At 33.5% G+C, this 15,338-nt stretch overlaps 2 protein-coding genes across 6 annotated transcripts in view; both read right to left on the bottom strand.

Annotated features, from left to right (window-relative positions):
* The window catches only part of LOC111711030 (speckle targeted PIP5K1A-regulated poly(A) polymerase), a 25,717-nt gene extending 12,992 nt beyond the window's left edge, over positions 1 to 12,725 (bottom strand). For 4 of the 5 annotated variants that reach the window (XM_023485256.1, XM_023485258.1, XM_023485259.1 and 1 more), the window contains exons 1-11: positions 12,642 to 12,725; positions 12,299 to 12,364; positions 11,557 to 11,615; positions 11,388 to 11,450; positions 10,949 to 10,996; positions 10,194 to 10,258; positions 9,497 to 9,557; positions 9,176 to 9,222; positions 8,883 to 8,950; positions 8,509 to 8,552; positions 7,814 to 7,854 (exon numbers count right to left, since the gene is read on the bottom strand). In XM_023485256.1, the coding sequence (XP_023341024.1) occupies positions 7,814 to 7,854; positions 8,509 to 8,552; positions 8,883 to 8,950; positions 9,176 to 9,222; positions 9,497 to 9,557; positions 10,194 to 10,258; positions 10,949 to 10,996; positions 11,388 to 11,450; positions 11,557 to 11,615; positions 12,299 to 12,364; positions 12,642 to 12,654 (575 nt within the window). In that variant the 5' untranslated portion in view covers positions 12,655 to 12,725. Of the gene's footprint in view, positions 1 to 7,733; positions 7,775 to 7,813; positions 7,855 to 8,508; positions 8,553 to 8,882; positions 8,951 to 9,175; positions 9,223 to 9,496; positions 9,558 to 10,193; positions 10,259 to 10,948; positions 10,997 to 11,387; positions 11,451 to 11,556; positions 11,616 to 12,298; positions 12,365 to 12,641 lie in introns of all 5 variants that reach the window. The other variant, XM_023485257.1, reaches the window with a different exon arrangement.
* The window catches only part of LOC111711025 (zinc finger protein 26), a 14,874-nt gene continuing 12,254 nt past the window's right edge, over positions 12,719 to 15,338 (bottom strand). Inside the window, exons 20-22 of the mRNA XM_023485250.1 lie at positions 14,897 to 14,969; positions 14,770 to 14,822; positions 12,719 to 13,142 (exon numbers count right to left, since the gene is read on the bottom strand). Coding sequence (XP_023341018.1) covers positions 13,040 to 13,142; positions 14,770 to 14,822; positions 14,897 to 14,969 — 229 coding nt within the window. The 3' untranslated portion in view covers positions 12,719 to 13,039. The remainder of the gene's footprint in view (positions 13,143 to 14,769; positions 14,823 to 14,896; positions 14,970 to 15,338) is intronic.

Genomic DNA, 15,338 nt, shown 5'->3' with positions numbered 1-15,338 from the left:
AACAGCTGCTCATGGTGCGGCACGGCAGGTCATGCTAGCAAGTTGCATCAAACCAAGGATCAGGGGTTCAGGCTAAAAGTGATGAATGAGTACGGCCCGGAGTTGTTTGCTCACTTCTGGGCAGATCAACGACAGGATACGCAAGAGCAGGTTCCAGTGGTCGTTAAGGCTTCAATCCAAGGAAATTTGGCGGAGGTTGGTCGTAAGAATCAAGGGATCAAGGGGAAGGGCCAGGGAACTGGTTCAGGAAGAAGTGCTAATAACGGACAAGGCAGGATCCCTAGAAGTCAAGAGTCAAAACCCTATGCTAGACTTCAGATTGACCCATGGACTGGAGGCTACAGTCGCCCTAGAGGTCACAGAAAGCTCAAGAGATAAATGTTCAGAACAGTCTTATTTGTCCTCTATTATTATATTGCTTAAATGAGTGTCTTGTTTGTACGATAACTAACTTTTGTATTTTGCAGAGTCATCAGTAGCATGAATATGTATAATAATAAAGATTTTTTTGATATAATTGTTGATTAATTTTAAATAATTGTTTCTGTTTGAGGGCTAAAAGTTATAAGGGATGAATATACAGAAAAGAAGCCCTGGTTATATTAAGAATTTGAATTTAACTGGCTTTAATAATGTTTCAAATGGCTTATGATTTTATTTATTTTTCCGTTAATATAAGCTAAAACAGGATAGGTAATAAACAGTTTAATACAATGTGAAATTTTTAACCGTTTTTTTTAAAAAAAACATTGGTTTAACTCTATAAGCAAGGAATGGATGGTCAATTAACTGTTAAATGTTTTTTTGATCTTGATTTTAATTTAATTCTGTTAATATAAGTTAAAACAGGATAAGTGCACATCGGTTAAATTACAATATGGATTTTTATTCAAGGATAAAGTTTAAAGATGTTAAGGTCAAAGGACATGGAACTAATAGTTTGTTAAATGGCCCATTATTTTAAAAACACTACGAAATTTCAGTCCTAGAAAGCTTAACAACTTTAAGATGAAAACGATATTTTAACCAAAAAATTGAAGGTATAAAAGATTACGATTTAAGAAAGGGAAAAAGGTCAATTAATGGTCAAAAGTGGTTAATATTTCTGAAATTAAGCTAAAAGCAGAATTACCTAAAACGTATAAAAGGAAGTTATATATAGATCATTATTTAAAGTTCAGAACTTTAATCCGTTATTAAAATTCAAAACGATATTTTTATCCATAATTTGAAGTTAAAACAGGGTACAATTAACACAAGGGTAAAAGGGTAATTTAATGTTCAAATGTGATTAATATTTTTCAAACAATTGGGCTAAAAGCAGAATTATTTAAAACGCAGAGAAATGAGCTTATAAATGGCTAATTATTTAAAGTGCAAAATGATATTTTAACCCATAAATTGAAGTTAAAGCAGTGGCCGAGTTTGGGGAGTTTGGGCAGCGGTTTGGGTTTAAGCCACGGTTTGAATATGGTTGGTTCCACTTAAAATGTTTCAAGATTTAGGCCGGTGCTAAATTTTAGACCGGGTTTTGTTGGATTTGAACCGCGGCTCAAATTCTTTAAATTCCATCTCTGGTTACGATTAAAATAAGGGGTAAAAGAACTTTTAATGTTCGAAATTGTTAATATTAATGAAACAAGTAGGCTAATTGTACAGGGGTTCTAGCTAAGCGCAACGATGGGCAGATGGATTTGGATGTCGACTTCCTTTAACTGTTAGAGAGGATGCGGTTTTTTTTTTCTCGTTTAATAAATCCTTTTTGTTCATTATTTTTATTATTAACTGTTAGAGAGAATGCGGGTTTTTTTCTCGTTTCATAAATCCTTTTTGTTCATTATTTTTATTATTGAAGTTATTGTTCTATAAATACAGCAGGCCTGTTGATATTATGATAACATTGAGGAAATGTTATTCTAACTGTTAGAGAGAATGCGGGTTTTTTCTCGTTTCATAAATCCTTTTTGTTCATTATTTTTATTATTGAAGTTATTGTTCTATAAATACAGCAGGCCAGTTGATATTATGATAGCATTGAGGAAATGTTATTCTATACTAAAATGTAGTAAAAGTATAAAATTAATAAGGTATAAATATTAAGCCGGAACGAGAAACAGACGTACGATAACAGTTGGGGCACTGTAATATCTAAACTAGAACGAGGTCTAACTGTGTCTGCGCACAGACTGCGTAGTTTATAATACTTGTTGGAAGGAATATTTATTTGTGACGGAAATTGAATCTTTTTTTGACTTTGTTAATAATGTAAGGGTAAGGAAGATTAAAAGTAGTCTTGATTGTTAGGTTGATAGGACAGGAGAGGTTATGGCTGCAGTTGTTACGGTATATTCGTCAGGGGAACCGATTGACTTATTTTATGTAATCAAAGAACCTAAGTTCGACGAGACAATCAATTCTTATTTAAGCAGTAATGGATGCTCAGCATCATATGTCTCTGTGTCAAAGGACCCAACTAAATCCAAGTTTAAGATTGAACACATGGTTTCAAATCTGGCGACGGAACTCCCAAATCTGCAGAAACCAAGTCGTCCGATTGGCCTGATCGACCTCCTTCAAGAAATGATGAACCGAGACTACATCAGTACTGTCTGTATGACGCCAGAAGATCGGAGAAACCTAAAGAGAAAGCAAGCTACAGTTATATCCCCGGATACTACAACGGTGGCAGCCCCACCTTCCCCAATGTTTGACAGTTCTTTTGATGATGATGCTTTGATGGAGATTTCACGAATGGAGGCGTCAAGAAATGAAATAGACCAGTAATTGCTTAATTTTCCAGTCCTGGATGCAATCCAAAAACTATCAGACAAGATGGACGCACAGATGAACATCACCAGAGAGCTGGTAAAGGACATCACGTGGATTAAGGAGGAGATCCAGGAAATCCGAAGGATTCAGGGCCAGCAAACTGAAGTTATTAATAAGACTAGAGCTTCAGATCCTAAAGAAAGGTTATGTGTGTATTGTGCTACAGGAAATCACTCTGAAGACAAGTGTATTTGGAGCTTGCTCAGATGCAGTGAATGCCAGGCAATAGGCCATAATCCATGGGTACATAAGGCGACGAATAAGGAGCTGAAGTCAAGAATTCTGACGACTCATGGAGCGAATTTTTCTTTCACTATATAAATAATGTGAAATAAATGAAGTCTTATTCGAAAAAAGCATGCTTTTTGTTTATTCGTCTGGGAATGAGTAGTTTTTCTGGTATTAATTAGGAGTAATATTTTATTAAAGTTTATAATTAGTTGCGGGATAAAAGTAGATAATAGGTTAATGAATAAAGTGGAGAGTAGGGCTAAGCCTAAAAAAAAAAAAAAAATATGACAAAATTAGTATGTAAATATTAACATTAACTTATTTTTATTTGTCTGAAAATAATTAGTTTTTAGGAAGTTAGGAGTAATATTTTTATTATAGTGGATAATTAGTCTCGAGAAAAAATTAGATAGTGGGTAATTAATAAAGTGGAAAAGTATTGCTAAGCCTAAAAAGTTATTACAAAATTATTTAGTTTCAAATATAGCGACTTAAAAGTCCAGGCTTAGAGCAAAAATTAGTAGAATAAGGATAACCTTAACCTATTAATTTATTTTCAGATATAAAAAAGATTGTGCTTACAATTCAATATGGGTAAACCAAGCAGCAAGGCCAGAGCGATTAAACACAGGATATTGAAGAGATTAATAAAGTCAGGGTCTAATGCTAACTTACTTAAATGTGTGTACTGGAACGCTAATGGAATGCATTGTTTGTGTAAACAGCAAGAGGTTATTGATTTAATGGAAAATGAGTCAGTGGATTTACTAATGGTTGATGAGACGCATTTTAAAAAGGATTCAAACATTGATTTGACAACCTTCTCAAATTACTCACCAATCTTTATAGAACGGGATTTTGGTGTAAAGCAAGGAGGGGGGAAAATGATTTTATTTTCGGACCGAATTAAAGCCACTAAATGGACCCCAACTATGGAAAATAATGAATGGATAAATAGCGAAAGGACATGGATCTTAATACATAATAATAAGTGTAGAATTGCTATATGCTCAGTGTATATGGCTTGCGAGTCAGTTGTAAGTAATGATTTTAAAGAATGGAATGATCAAATTTATGCTGCAATTAGTAAAGAAGTAAATATATTAAAATCTGATGGGTGTAAATGCACAATTATAGGGGACTTAAATGCTCATGTAGGGTTACCACCCAAGGGAATTGAAGGGAACTGGCCAGGGGTAAATCATAATGGCAAAAAATTACTGTCTTTCATTGAAGAGAATGAGTTAGTTATGATTAATAAACATAAGGACATATGTAATGGTACATTCACTAGAATCACCCCACACTCCAGTGCCATACTTGATTATGTCCTGGTAACTCAAAATATGATGAATGATGTCTTAAGAATGGGAATTGATACCGACATCGAGATATTGGCAGGGAGTGATCATGTTGCAATTAGGTTGGATATAAACCTAGTAGGAGGACTAGGTAAAACGCCCGAACCAAAGAAGTATAGTATATCTTTATCAGAGAAAAGGGATATAAAATTAGCAATGAATGCCATGGATATTATGATTGATGAGGTAACTTGGGATAATTTAACACTAAATGAGGCGGGAAATAAACTGCAACAAATTCTAATTGCTTCTAATGTTAATTCGTATAATACTGCACCAGTTTTAAAATGAAAGCCTAGAAATGTATTTAAATTGAAATGGCTTAAAAGGCAAAGAAAAGAGTTAGAGAAAAAAGAAAAGGGTCAATTAATAAAGAAGAGTGGACAGTGGAGGATCAAGAGAGCTTAAATGCAGCTGTTAAAGAAACTCGTGCATATCAGAAACAATTAGCAATTGTTCATTTGAACTTAAGGCAAAAAATACACAAAAATTAAGGTTACAAGATGACGTTAATTTTATTTTGGAGCTTGGTCAAAAAAACAGAGAAAAAAAAGGGGGGACTAACTTCTTTAAAGGGTCCAGACGGTAAAGTGGAAACTGAGCGGGAAAAAGTGGCAGATCTTGCTATAACAGGGTTGGCAAATATATTTAATGGTAAAAAAGTCCAATTTTTGAGTCCCATGGAGAACAGATAATTAAAGAAATTATGGTTAAGAATAGTTTTAATTATGAAAAATGGACTCCAAAAATAAATGATGAATTTAAACATGAGGATGAAGTTTGTGCTCCGTGTTCTATTGAGGAAGTTAAAAAAGTAATAAAAGGGTTGAAAATTAAAAGGGCCCCAGGGGTAGACGGAGTTTTAACAACAATGTTAAAGAATGCCAGTGATAAATTCATATGCCACTTTACTGGGTTAATTAACAACTGTTTCAGAGATGGTGATACACCTCAAGTTTTCAATACAGGGAAAATGACTGATAGATAAGAAAGAACCATCCCTTGAGATTACAAAAAAACAACCTTTAACAGTTTCAAGTGTAATGCTGTGCGTTATAACAAAAATAATACATGCTAGAATAAATATAATTTGTGAACGGGAAGGTTTATATGGAATAATTCAATATGGGTTTCGTAAACAAAGATCAACTACTGATTGTGTTTTCATAATATTATCCGCTATAAAAACGGCCAGAAGAAAACATAAAACGATATCAATTGCTTTCTGTGATATTGCAAAAGCATATGATTCAGTTTGCCGAGAGTTATTGTACACTAAGTTACGCTATTTAGGCTTTGGCGGAAGAGTGGTTTCTATAATTAGAAGCATGTATTACAATGATTCAGTTCGAATAAGCCTGGAGTAAGGAGTAGCGGAACCACTCTACTTCACACAAGGAGTAAAACAGGGGTGTAGTTTATCCCCCCTACTGTTTTCTCTATACATAGCACAATTAGGCACAGCTTTACATAGGTCCAATTTAGGGATAAACATAGGCGCAGAATTGATTACAGCTCTTTTTTTCGCTGACAACCTGGTACTAATCTCTGGAACACCAAGAACAGGGATGATAAAACTGCTAAAATTAGTGAATAATTTTTGCAAAGATAATAAATTGAGTTTATCATTTCAAATGCGTCATACAATATAAGCTGGCCTATCAATGAAGAAACAATTGAACAAGTTTTAGTAGCTAAGTACTTAGGAGTTAATATTCAATTAAGAGGTCGATCAATGATCGGCCAGTATGAAGAACTAATGATAAACAGAGCTACAAGTTACGCTTATTCAATAATGAACCTGACCAGGGGGGGCCTAGATAGAGCCCTTATAGCTAAAAGAATTTGGGAAACATGTGCCATCCCAGCTATTTTGTACTGTGTTGAAGCTATTTCAATTAAGAAAAGTACAGTAATGGAACTTGAAAGGATACAAAATATGGTAGGAAGGTTTATATTACAAGTTCCCGCTTCAACTTCAAGAGCACTAGCCTGGATGGATGCAGGATTAATGCCTATGCAGTATAGAATTTATTTAAGACAGTCCGGGTTTATATTTGATATATTTAAAACAAAAAATAATCCCACACTGTTAAAAATATTAAGGGAGCAACTGGATAACCCATCAGACCCATGGACTAAATCATGGAGGAAAATTGAAGCAATGGTGGGTAATATCTTCAAGTATAAGACAAAAAAGCTCCTACTAACCGTTGTTACACGAAAAGCAGTAGCATATGTAATGAATGTAAAAAGGCAACATTCAACCTTAATTACAACCCCCCAACCTTGGAATTGGTTTAAAATACAAAACCATGTTAATGATACTAAATCAAGTAAAATTTTATGCCAAGTAAGAGGGGGTAATGCTCAGCTGGGCAATAGGTATAAAAACCGTTATGGATTTATTTATGATGTTTGCCCCCACTGCGAGTTATAAGGCCTCAATATTAAGTTAACAGAATCTCATGTTATATTTGAGTGTCCAATAGTAGCCAAGCTCAGAAGAGATTTATACATTTCAAATTTTATGTCTAAGTTTAAAGCAACAGGCCCAATAGCTAATGTCCGGGTTTTAAGAGCTTATCTTGGCGGAGATGGTTCAACAGGACAAACCCTAATGGTAAGAGGTAAGAAGCTGGGTAATATGATTGAATCATGGCTCACAACAGTCCATGAACCACTTTAGTAACAAACATTCCACGCCATATTTACTTTCACAATGCTAGTTCTTATACTAATAAGTTAAAAAAGTATATTTATGGTTTAAAGTGTTCCAGTATTACTGACTGTATTTAACTAATTCATTGGCAAAATGGAATGAAGGCACCTGGGAGCGATATGAAATGATGATCACGGCAATCCCAGTAAGAACAGTCAGTTTTGCAGGTACAATAAATAGAAAGTTTTATTTACCGGTTCAATACTGAACTTTCCCTGGTCAGGATAACTTAAACCAACCAACAAACCAATCAATGGAAGTGTGTACCATATCCTGTAAGTGCTTGCAAAGCAACCCCTTTATTTCTCCCCTAGTATCCACGCTTATCTGGCATACACATTGAATCCTAAAAAATTCAGGCCAGATCTGAACCACTTGATCCCATATAGACCAGGGAAAGTGGCGGAGCCCTATCTTCAATGTGTTCCAGCCTACAGGTCGTAATACGTTGTCTGTAGGTTGATTGTTAATAATAATAATAATACTAAATCAAAGAATTATTTAAAAAGACGATATCGAATTCGTCACTGAATTCCCATGTCTATTGGGACACCCTGTACTTTAATCCCATTTCATGGTGTATTGCTTACCTTATATTTTCACACATATCACTCCTTTCTTCTATATCTTCCTGACATACTTTAATCACATTTCATGGTGTATTCCTTACCTTATATTTTCACACATATCACTCCTTTCTTCTATATCTTCCTAAACATTATATCGAGTTAAGCTTAATAATAAATTTTGCACAATCAATCAATTATTGTGCAAGGTTCAGAACAGTGCATGTTAATTAAATTCAGTGCGATTCCCTCATTTTTCCGTACTTCTGTTAAGATGCAAATTCTAGAGTCTAATTTGAACAATTTAATTTCTTATGAAGCACATCCCTGTCGCCATCAAAATCCGAGAAATTTTGACTTTAAAAAATAAAAGCTGTTGAAAAATTAATTTTTCTTATGTAATAAATTTTGACTAATATTCGGACTTTTCCCTTGGATACAGTCGGACTTGAGTTGTCCTATGGTCCGCATGGTTTGTCACAATGTTTAGATTTAATAAAATAAATAAATGAACATATTTTGAAAAAAATAGAAAATCTATTTATTTTCTCTTTGACTACAGGGTTACTCATAAATGATGAGACTTCATAGACGATTGTACGGAATTTATACTGTCTGTTTTCTCATATTTGTGATTCCCTGCAACTGTAAACTTGTTTCTTTTTTGCCTGATCATTGATTAAGCCAGATTATATTTATGACAGAAGACTTGTTTTAACCTCTGAATCGTCAAATTTAAAGAGTTTCAGGTCGTCTTTACAGTCTCATCTTTTGTGGGTAACCCAGTAGTAGGGTATACCTGATTTAGCTGAGTAAGGGAAACTATCTCCTGAATCTGATCCTCTACAAACGAAATAAAAACATTTTTCAAAATCAAGATTTAGGCATTATTTACATTATCAATACTATTTTTTTAAACTATCTAAATACATAATTTATCGATCAGAATTTGATTAAAATTTTCACATTATTACATGTACACCAATATCCTGGACCAATTCCCCTTGGATCGAAACTGTTGGGGTTACTAAATAATGGAAAAAACTTTCTTCTGCAGACCAACCTAAGTAAAATTAAGCTCTTACAAAAGATAGAAATATGTAACCTAGCCAGTCTATCCCTTTACTCTAAAACTCTAAATTGCAACATGAAAAATGAAATTATCTTGTTTTCCTGGATCAAAGATTAGTGAGAGCTGTAGCTTGATCTCATTCAGGTTTACGCCAGGACAGGCGGGGGGACTATTATTATTTTATATCTTATTTCATATATTCCATTTTTCTATGTTTTGAATTTTCTTAACAATACTTAAACAAACAGAGGTCTCTATTGTGTTTCGTCTACATTTTAGATTCAAAAACTAATCTTTTAATTTTGGACAATTTCATTTACTAGGCATTTAAGTAGGTTTATGTAAGCTAAATCATCAAGCCTGACTTGAAATAAAATAATATAAAATAATGTTCCTTGGTGATCTACGCATTGCTTTGAAACTCCTTTCTTCTACGTGTATCTATATATTAGGACAATCTATTAATTTTGAGACTCCTTACGGAACTTATACATACTGAAACTAAACCTCTAATTTTAATATCCTTGTATCCAGCCCAGCAACCTAATGTCGTAGAGCTTTGATTTTTTTAAACTACGAATTCTGCAACTCAAAGTCAGGATTCAAAGATATAGGGATTTGAAAATAAGAGTTTTAGGCAAGTGTGAAACAGGACTAAGAGTGCACCAAGAAGACTTGGTAGAAGTTACAGCATGGAATGAAATTAATTGTTTTCCTGCTGAAAGCGTGGTGGGGAAGTGTCCGGGATTTGAATATTGTGTTTGCTCCTCATATCTCTAAACCAGATTGAAAACGTGATTATTCTTTAGATAATTTTAGATAATAATAGATAATAATAGATAATAAAAGATAATAAAAGATAATAATAGATAATAATAGATAATAATAGATAATAATAGATAATGACATTATTATTTTAAGAGGACAATTTTAAATACACAGGGTACTATAATAATAATAATAATATTAAGAAGATCTGAAAGGGAACCCGACATGGAACCCCTAGATCACATTCAGGGTATAGTGCATCTACATGCTGCGCCTGGCTGGCACCATAAATAGGAACCTGAGTCTATATCTATATATATATATACTTTGCTTGACTGTCTGTCTTTCTGTCTGTTTGTCTACTTGTTTTTATCAAAAGAAAGTAAAACCGGCTGAACCGATCGGGCCCAAGTTTTGTGTGGCACCTCACATGATCCCAGGGATGGTTTATGGATGCAGAGAATTAAAAACAATTGCCTCCGAACATTTTTGATTTTGGAATTTTTTTTAATCCACTAAAAATATTATTAACTTTGTTGCTTGTTATTGTTTTATATTGTATACAAAGATGAGCCACAATTAAAATTTGAAATAGTTGGTGGGCGCCAAGCGCCCTAAAAGCCTAGTACTGTAAAAATGTTAACCTCGAGAGAATCTGTATGACGGATTCCTTGGATTCAAACTCCACAATCAGATGGTGCAACCTATCCTAGAATTAGGTTTATGATAATCATAAATCAGATGATGCAACTTATCCTAGAATTAGGTTTATGATAATCATATATATCAGATGGTGCAACTTATCCTAGAATTAGGTTTATGATAATCATATATATCAGATGGTGCAACCTATCCTAAAATTAGGTTTATGATAATCATAAATCAGATGGTGCAACCTATCCTAGAATTAGGTTTATGATAATAATAGATCAGATGGTGCAACCTATCCTAGAATTAGNGACAAGTAATCGACAATTAGGTTTCTTCATGATGATGATATATATCAGATGGTGCAACCTATCCTAAAATTAGGTTTCTTCATGATGATGATATATATCAGATGGTGCAACCTATCCTAAAATTAGGTTTCTTCATGGTAATCATAAATCAGATGGTGCAACCTATCCTAGAATTAGGTTTATAAATTATAAAAACTGGATCAGATTTAGTGATAATTTAACGTTAGAAAATCAACCTGAGCTGGCAACTTTTGAAATATCTTTAGATTGAAATAGGTGAACTATTTCATTCATCAAAATTAGTTAGAGTTTGGAGGTTTTACAAGCGTGAAACAAAGAAACGGGTTACTCATTTTAACCTTTTTTAGCTATTTCCATCAATTAGAAAGTTCTTGAATTTTGTATAAGACATAAAAGTAAAAAGATATTAATCATATTACCTTAAAATTTCTATCCCATCCAACCAGTATGTTTACAACTGTCCCAAACTAAATAATTTATTGTATTAAATTATAGCATCATTCGGTATTTCATGAGCTGTAGCCATTTTTGCGATCCTACTTATAAAATACATAATATTTCTTGGATCTAAGATTATCCATTCTGATATTTGTTTTGATTTATGAAGAAGGAAAGTCTGCATACAAAGTTTAAGGGCAAGTACATTTTTCAATTTATAAATGCTTTCCTCCTTAAAACAGTATTTTTTGTGTGTTGTGTGCACTAATAAACATAATAACAAGTCAATCATCATTATGTTTAAGTCAAGGCTGAGCTCCATTAAAAATAACCATAAATAAGATTTTTGTTCTCTCGACAAACCAGCAAGTTGGAAAAGAAGTTTACACCGTCACTTAATATGGTTGTTCTAATACAAACCTGAGCCATGTAAATCTGAACTGAGGATACATTTAGTTCCTTCAGTCTGGTTACATAAATAGTCTATAATGGATAAATGATGTTCTTGCAAACTCTTAAAAATATAACTGTCCTCATTCCAATTTGAGCAAATAAATATCTCAATTATGCTTAGAACATTTATCCATTCCTTGCCCTCTTGCTTCTCTTTATTATACTCCTGGTGTTGTCTTTTTATGTGCTTTTTTCCTTAATAAATACAATTAGTTGCATTCATAATCCATTAATAAATACAATTCATAATCCATTAACTGATTACAATTCATAATACATATATTTATCCAATTCTTAATCCATACATTGCTTCCATTGATAATCCATTCCTCGATTCAATTCATAATTCATATATTGCTTCAATTCATAATTCATAATTCATACATTTATCCATTTATAATCCATACATTGGTTCAATTCATAAACCATCAATGGATACAATTCATAATTCATACAATGCTTCAATTCATAATTCATAATTCATACATTTATCCATTTATAATCCATATATTAGTTCAATTCATAATCCATTCCTCGATTCAATTCATAATTCATACATTCCTTTAATTCATAATTCATAATTCATACATTTATCCATTTATAATCCATACATTGGTTCAATTCATAATCCATCTATGGATTCAATTCATAATCCATTCATTGATCCAATTCATAATTCATTCATTGATTCAATTCACAATCCATTCATGGATTCAATTCATAATCCGTACATTGCATCAACTCAATCCCATACATTCAAAATAGATTTCAAATCTTTACATTGATTCAATTAAAAATGTATACGTTGATTTATTCATAATCCATACGTTTCTATATATATTAAGAAAATTTCTTATTTTTTATGCAGATTAGATTACCTGAGAAATGTTGATTAATCTGCTCTGGAGCTGTTAAATGAACATTGCAGAGGGCGCATGTCATTCCTAACAACAGTTGAGCTTATAATAAAGCATATTTGGCAGCATTACACCCCCCCCCCCCCCCCCCCCCCCCCTCCCGGGGGAAATGATCATCAAAAGGCAAGTTTTTTAATTTCTTTTGATAATAATTTTCAGTTTGTAAAGTATGAACTTGCAAAACAAGTCTAAAAAGATACAAGAGCAACTGAAATTATGACTAGATGATTCGGTTTTCATTTCCAATCGATGACTCTGAAAAATTTATTTCATAAGAACTTAGGATTAGAATAAGTCTCCATTCCTACGGGCACCATTGTTACTGAACAAGTCTTCTAGTATTCTAAGTTCAAACCCCTGATCTTTAACTCATCTTTGGACTCTGAAAAACAATTCATGCTACAGGACAGGATTAAGAATTAAGGAGATAATTTGTATGAATAGAGAAAACGGTTTGGAAGTCTAGAAGGTTTCATCAGGTTCGGAAATCCAGATCTTTTGGTTTTTTCAGGTCTGGAAATCTAGATCTTTTGGTTTTTTTTTCAGGTTTGGAAATCTAGATCTTCTGATTTTATCCGATTTGGGAATCTAGATCTTCTGGTTTAATTAGGTTTGGAAATCTAGATCTTCTGGTTTCATCTGGATTGGAAATCTATATCTTCTGGTTTTATCTGGTTTGAAAATCTTGATCTTCTGGTTTTATCAGGTTTGGAAATCTAGATCTTCAGGCTTAATTAGGTTTGGATACTCATCTAATATAGATCTTCTATCCACAAGTGAATCTCTGGCTTTCCCTGTCTTCCTCCTAAAATGTAAATAAGAGGAAAAATGAAAAACCCAAAAAACAAATGATAAAATAGAAGATAAAATTTCTAGCAAGGTAATATGCTGAGAAAGAATCAAAATCACGGACACGTTAGGAAAGGAGAGATCAAGGTAAAGGACGTATCAAGGCAAGGAGAGATCTAGGTAAAGGACATATCAAGGCAAGGAGAGATTAAAGTCAAGGAGAGATCAAGGTCAAGGAGAGATTAAAGTCAGGGAGAGGTCAAAGTCAAGGAGAGGTCAAGGTCAAGGAGAGATTAAAGACAAGGAGAGGTCAAATTGAAGGAGAGGTCGGGGTCAAGGAGAGATTGAAATCAAGGAGAGATCAATTAATTAAAGAGATTTTTTTGTCCCCAGGACATGATCGGGTTGTTACGATCAAATCTCGGAATTTTTTCTATTGCGAAAGTTTGGTGTTGTCTGGGTTTATATTGATCTACCAGGGGTTGTAATCTGGCAGCACATTCATCCATCCACGCTTCATTCATACTGAGAAGAGGGTTAACAAGATTCCAGCTGCCAAAGATTCTTCTTAGGCCTGAGAATATTGAGTGCAGGAATCCTTCTGATATACTGGAATAAGGCCCGGGTGCCATACTGATACCTATAGCTGGCAACCATTCCTCTCTTCATCATCATTCACTTGGATCAATCCCCTTAAAGCTTCTTTCTTGTTGAGTAGAAAGCACGCACTCTTTCGCTGCAAGAGTTGTTGACAGCCGCCCCTCTGTCCTCCTACATCCGTCAGGTGGTCATAACTGCTTAACCAGATGTCGGCTTCAGATGTTTATGAAACCACAGGCTTGTGTGGAGTACGGGAATCGAACCCGTGAATACCAGTCTGGACACCAATCCAGTTACTGGCTGTGGAGAAGTGTGCTTAACTTCAGTGATCTAACGAGAACTGGTGTCACACACTCTCCACCCTACCCCATCAAAAAAAAAATCAAGGAGAGATCAAAGTTAAAGAGAGATCAATGTTAAGGAGAGATCAAAGTCAAGAAGAGATTAAAATCAAGTGAAGATCAAAAATAAGGTGAGATCAAGGTCAAGGACATATTAAGGCAAGGAGAGATAAAAGTAAAGAGATTAAAATCGAGGAGAGATCAAAGTCAAGGAGAGGTCAAGGATAGATTAAAATCAATGAGAGATCAAAGTCAAGGATACATTAAATCAATTAGAGATCAAAGTCAGTAAGAGATCAAGGTCAAGGAGAGATCAAAGTCAAGAGAGATTAAAACCATGGAGAGAGCAAAGTCAAGGACAGATTAAAGCCAAGGAGTGATCAAAGTCAATGAGAGGTCAAAGTCAAGGAAAGATTAAATCAATGAGAGATCAAAGTCAGTAAGAGATCAAGGTTATGGAGAGATCAAAGTCAAGGAGAGATAAAAGTCAAGGAGAGATTAAATCCAAGGAGTTATCAAAGTTAAGGAGAGATCAAAGTCAAGGAGAAATCAAAGTCAAGGAGAGATCAAAGTCAAGGAGAGATATCAAAATCCAGGACAGATCAAATTTAAAGGATCAAAATCAAGTTTCCTTATTTATCAGAATTCTTATCTAATTTTATAATAATTAGTTTTTTTAAACTTCAAATATTTAGTTTTTACCTCGGATGTTGTATTCCATGCTGTTCCTTTAAATGTGCAGTTAACAGAGACTCCTGAAAACAAATTGATTTCAAGTTTAGAATTTATTTCATTCACAATAGAAAAAAAACAGATAGTTAATATTAACCTTAAAAAACATCTGTTTACATTGTGAGCAGAAATATTTCTTCTGTACCACCTCACCCAGATGTTCTACTCTTCTAAATAAAAAAAAATTTAAATGAAAGAGACCATTAAATTTATTTTGTCACTTTTTACGAATTTTCATTAATAATAGTTAACAATTAAATGTAAAAGCCTCTCTTTTTAACAAGAAAACGTTATCAAAAACACTCACAAGATCCTGTGATTATTTAATTTAGTTAAAACTATTTCTTAGAATGATTTTAGATGGTTTTTAAGAATCAGAAAAATCATTCTCTCGATTTCTAAGGGGAGGGTGAGTTTGACCAATTTGAATACATTTGGGAATCTTGTCTTTATTTTGTTTTAGGAATCTGAATGAATTTTTGCATATGAGCATCATTTGTGTTGTGGGGGTAAATTATTTCCCCCACTTTTTTAAAAGC

This window comes from Eurytemora carolleeae, unplaced genomic scaffold, assembly GCF_000591075.1.
Source record: "Eurytemora carolleeae unplaced genomic scaffold, Eaff_2.0 scaffold1117, whole genome shotgun sequence".
Classification (NCBI taxonomy): Eukaryota; Metazoa; Arthropoda; class Copepoda; order Calanoida; family Temoridae; genus Eurytemora; species Eurytemora carolleeae.
This window is presented reverse-complemented; position numbering and strand designations above follow the sequence as displayed.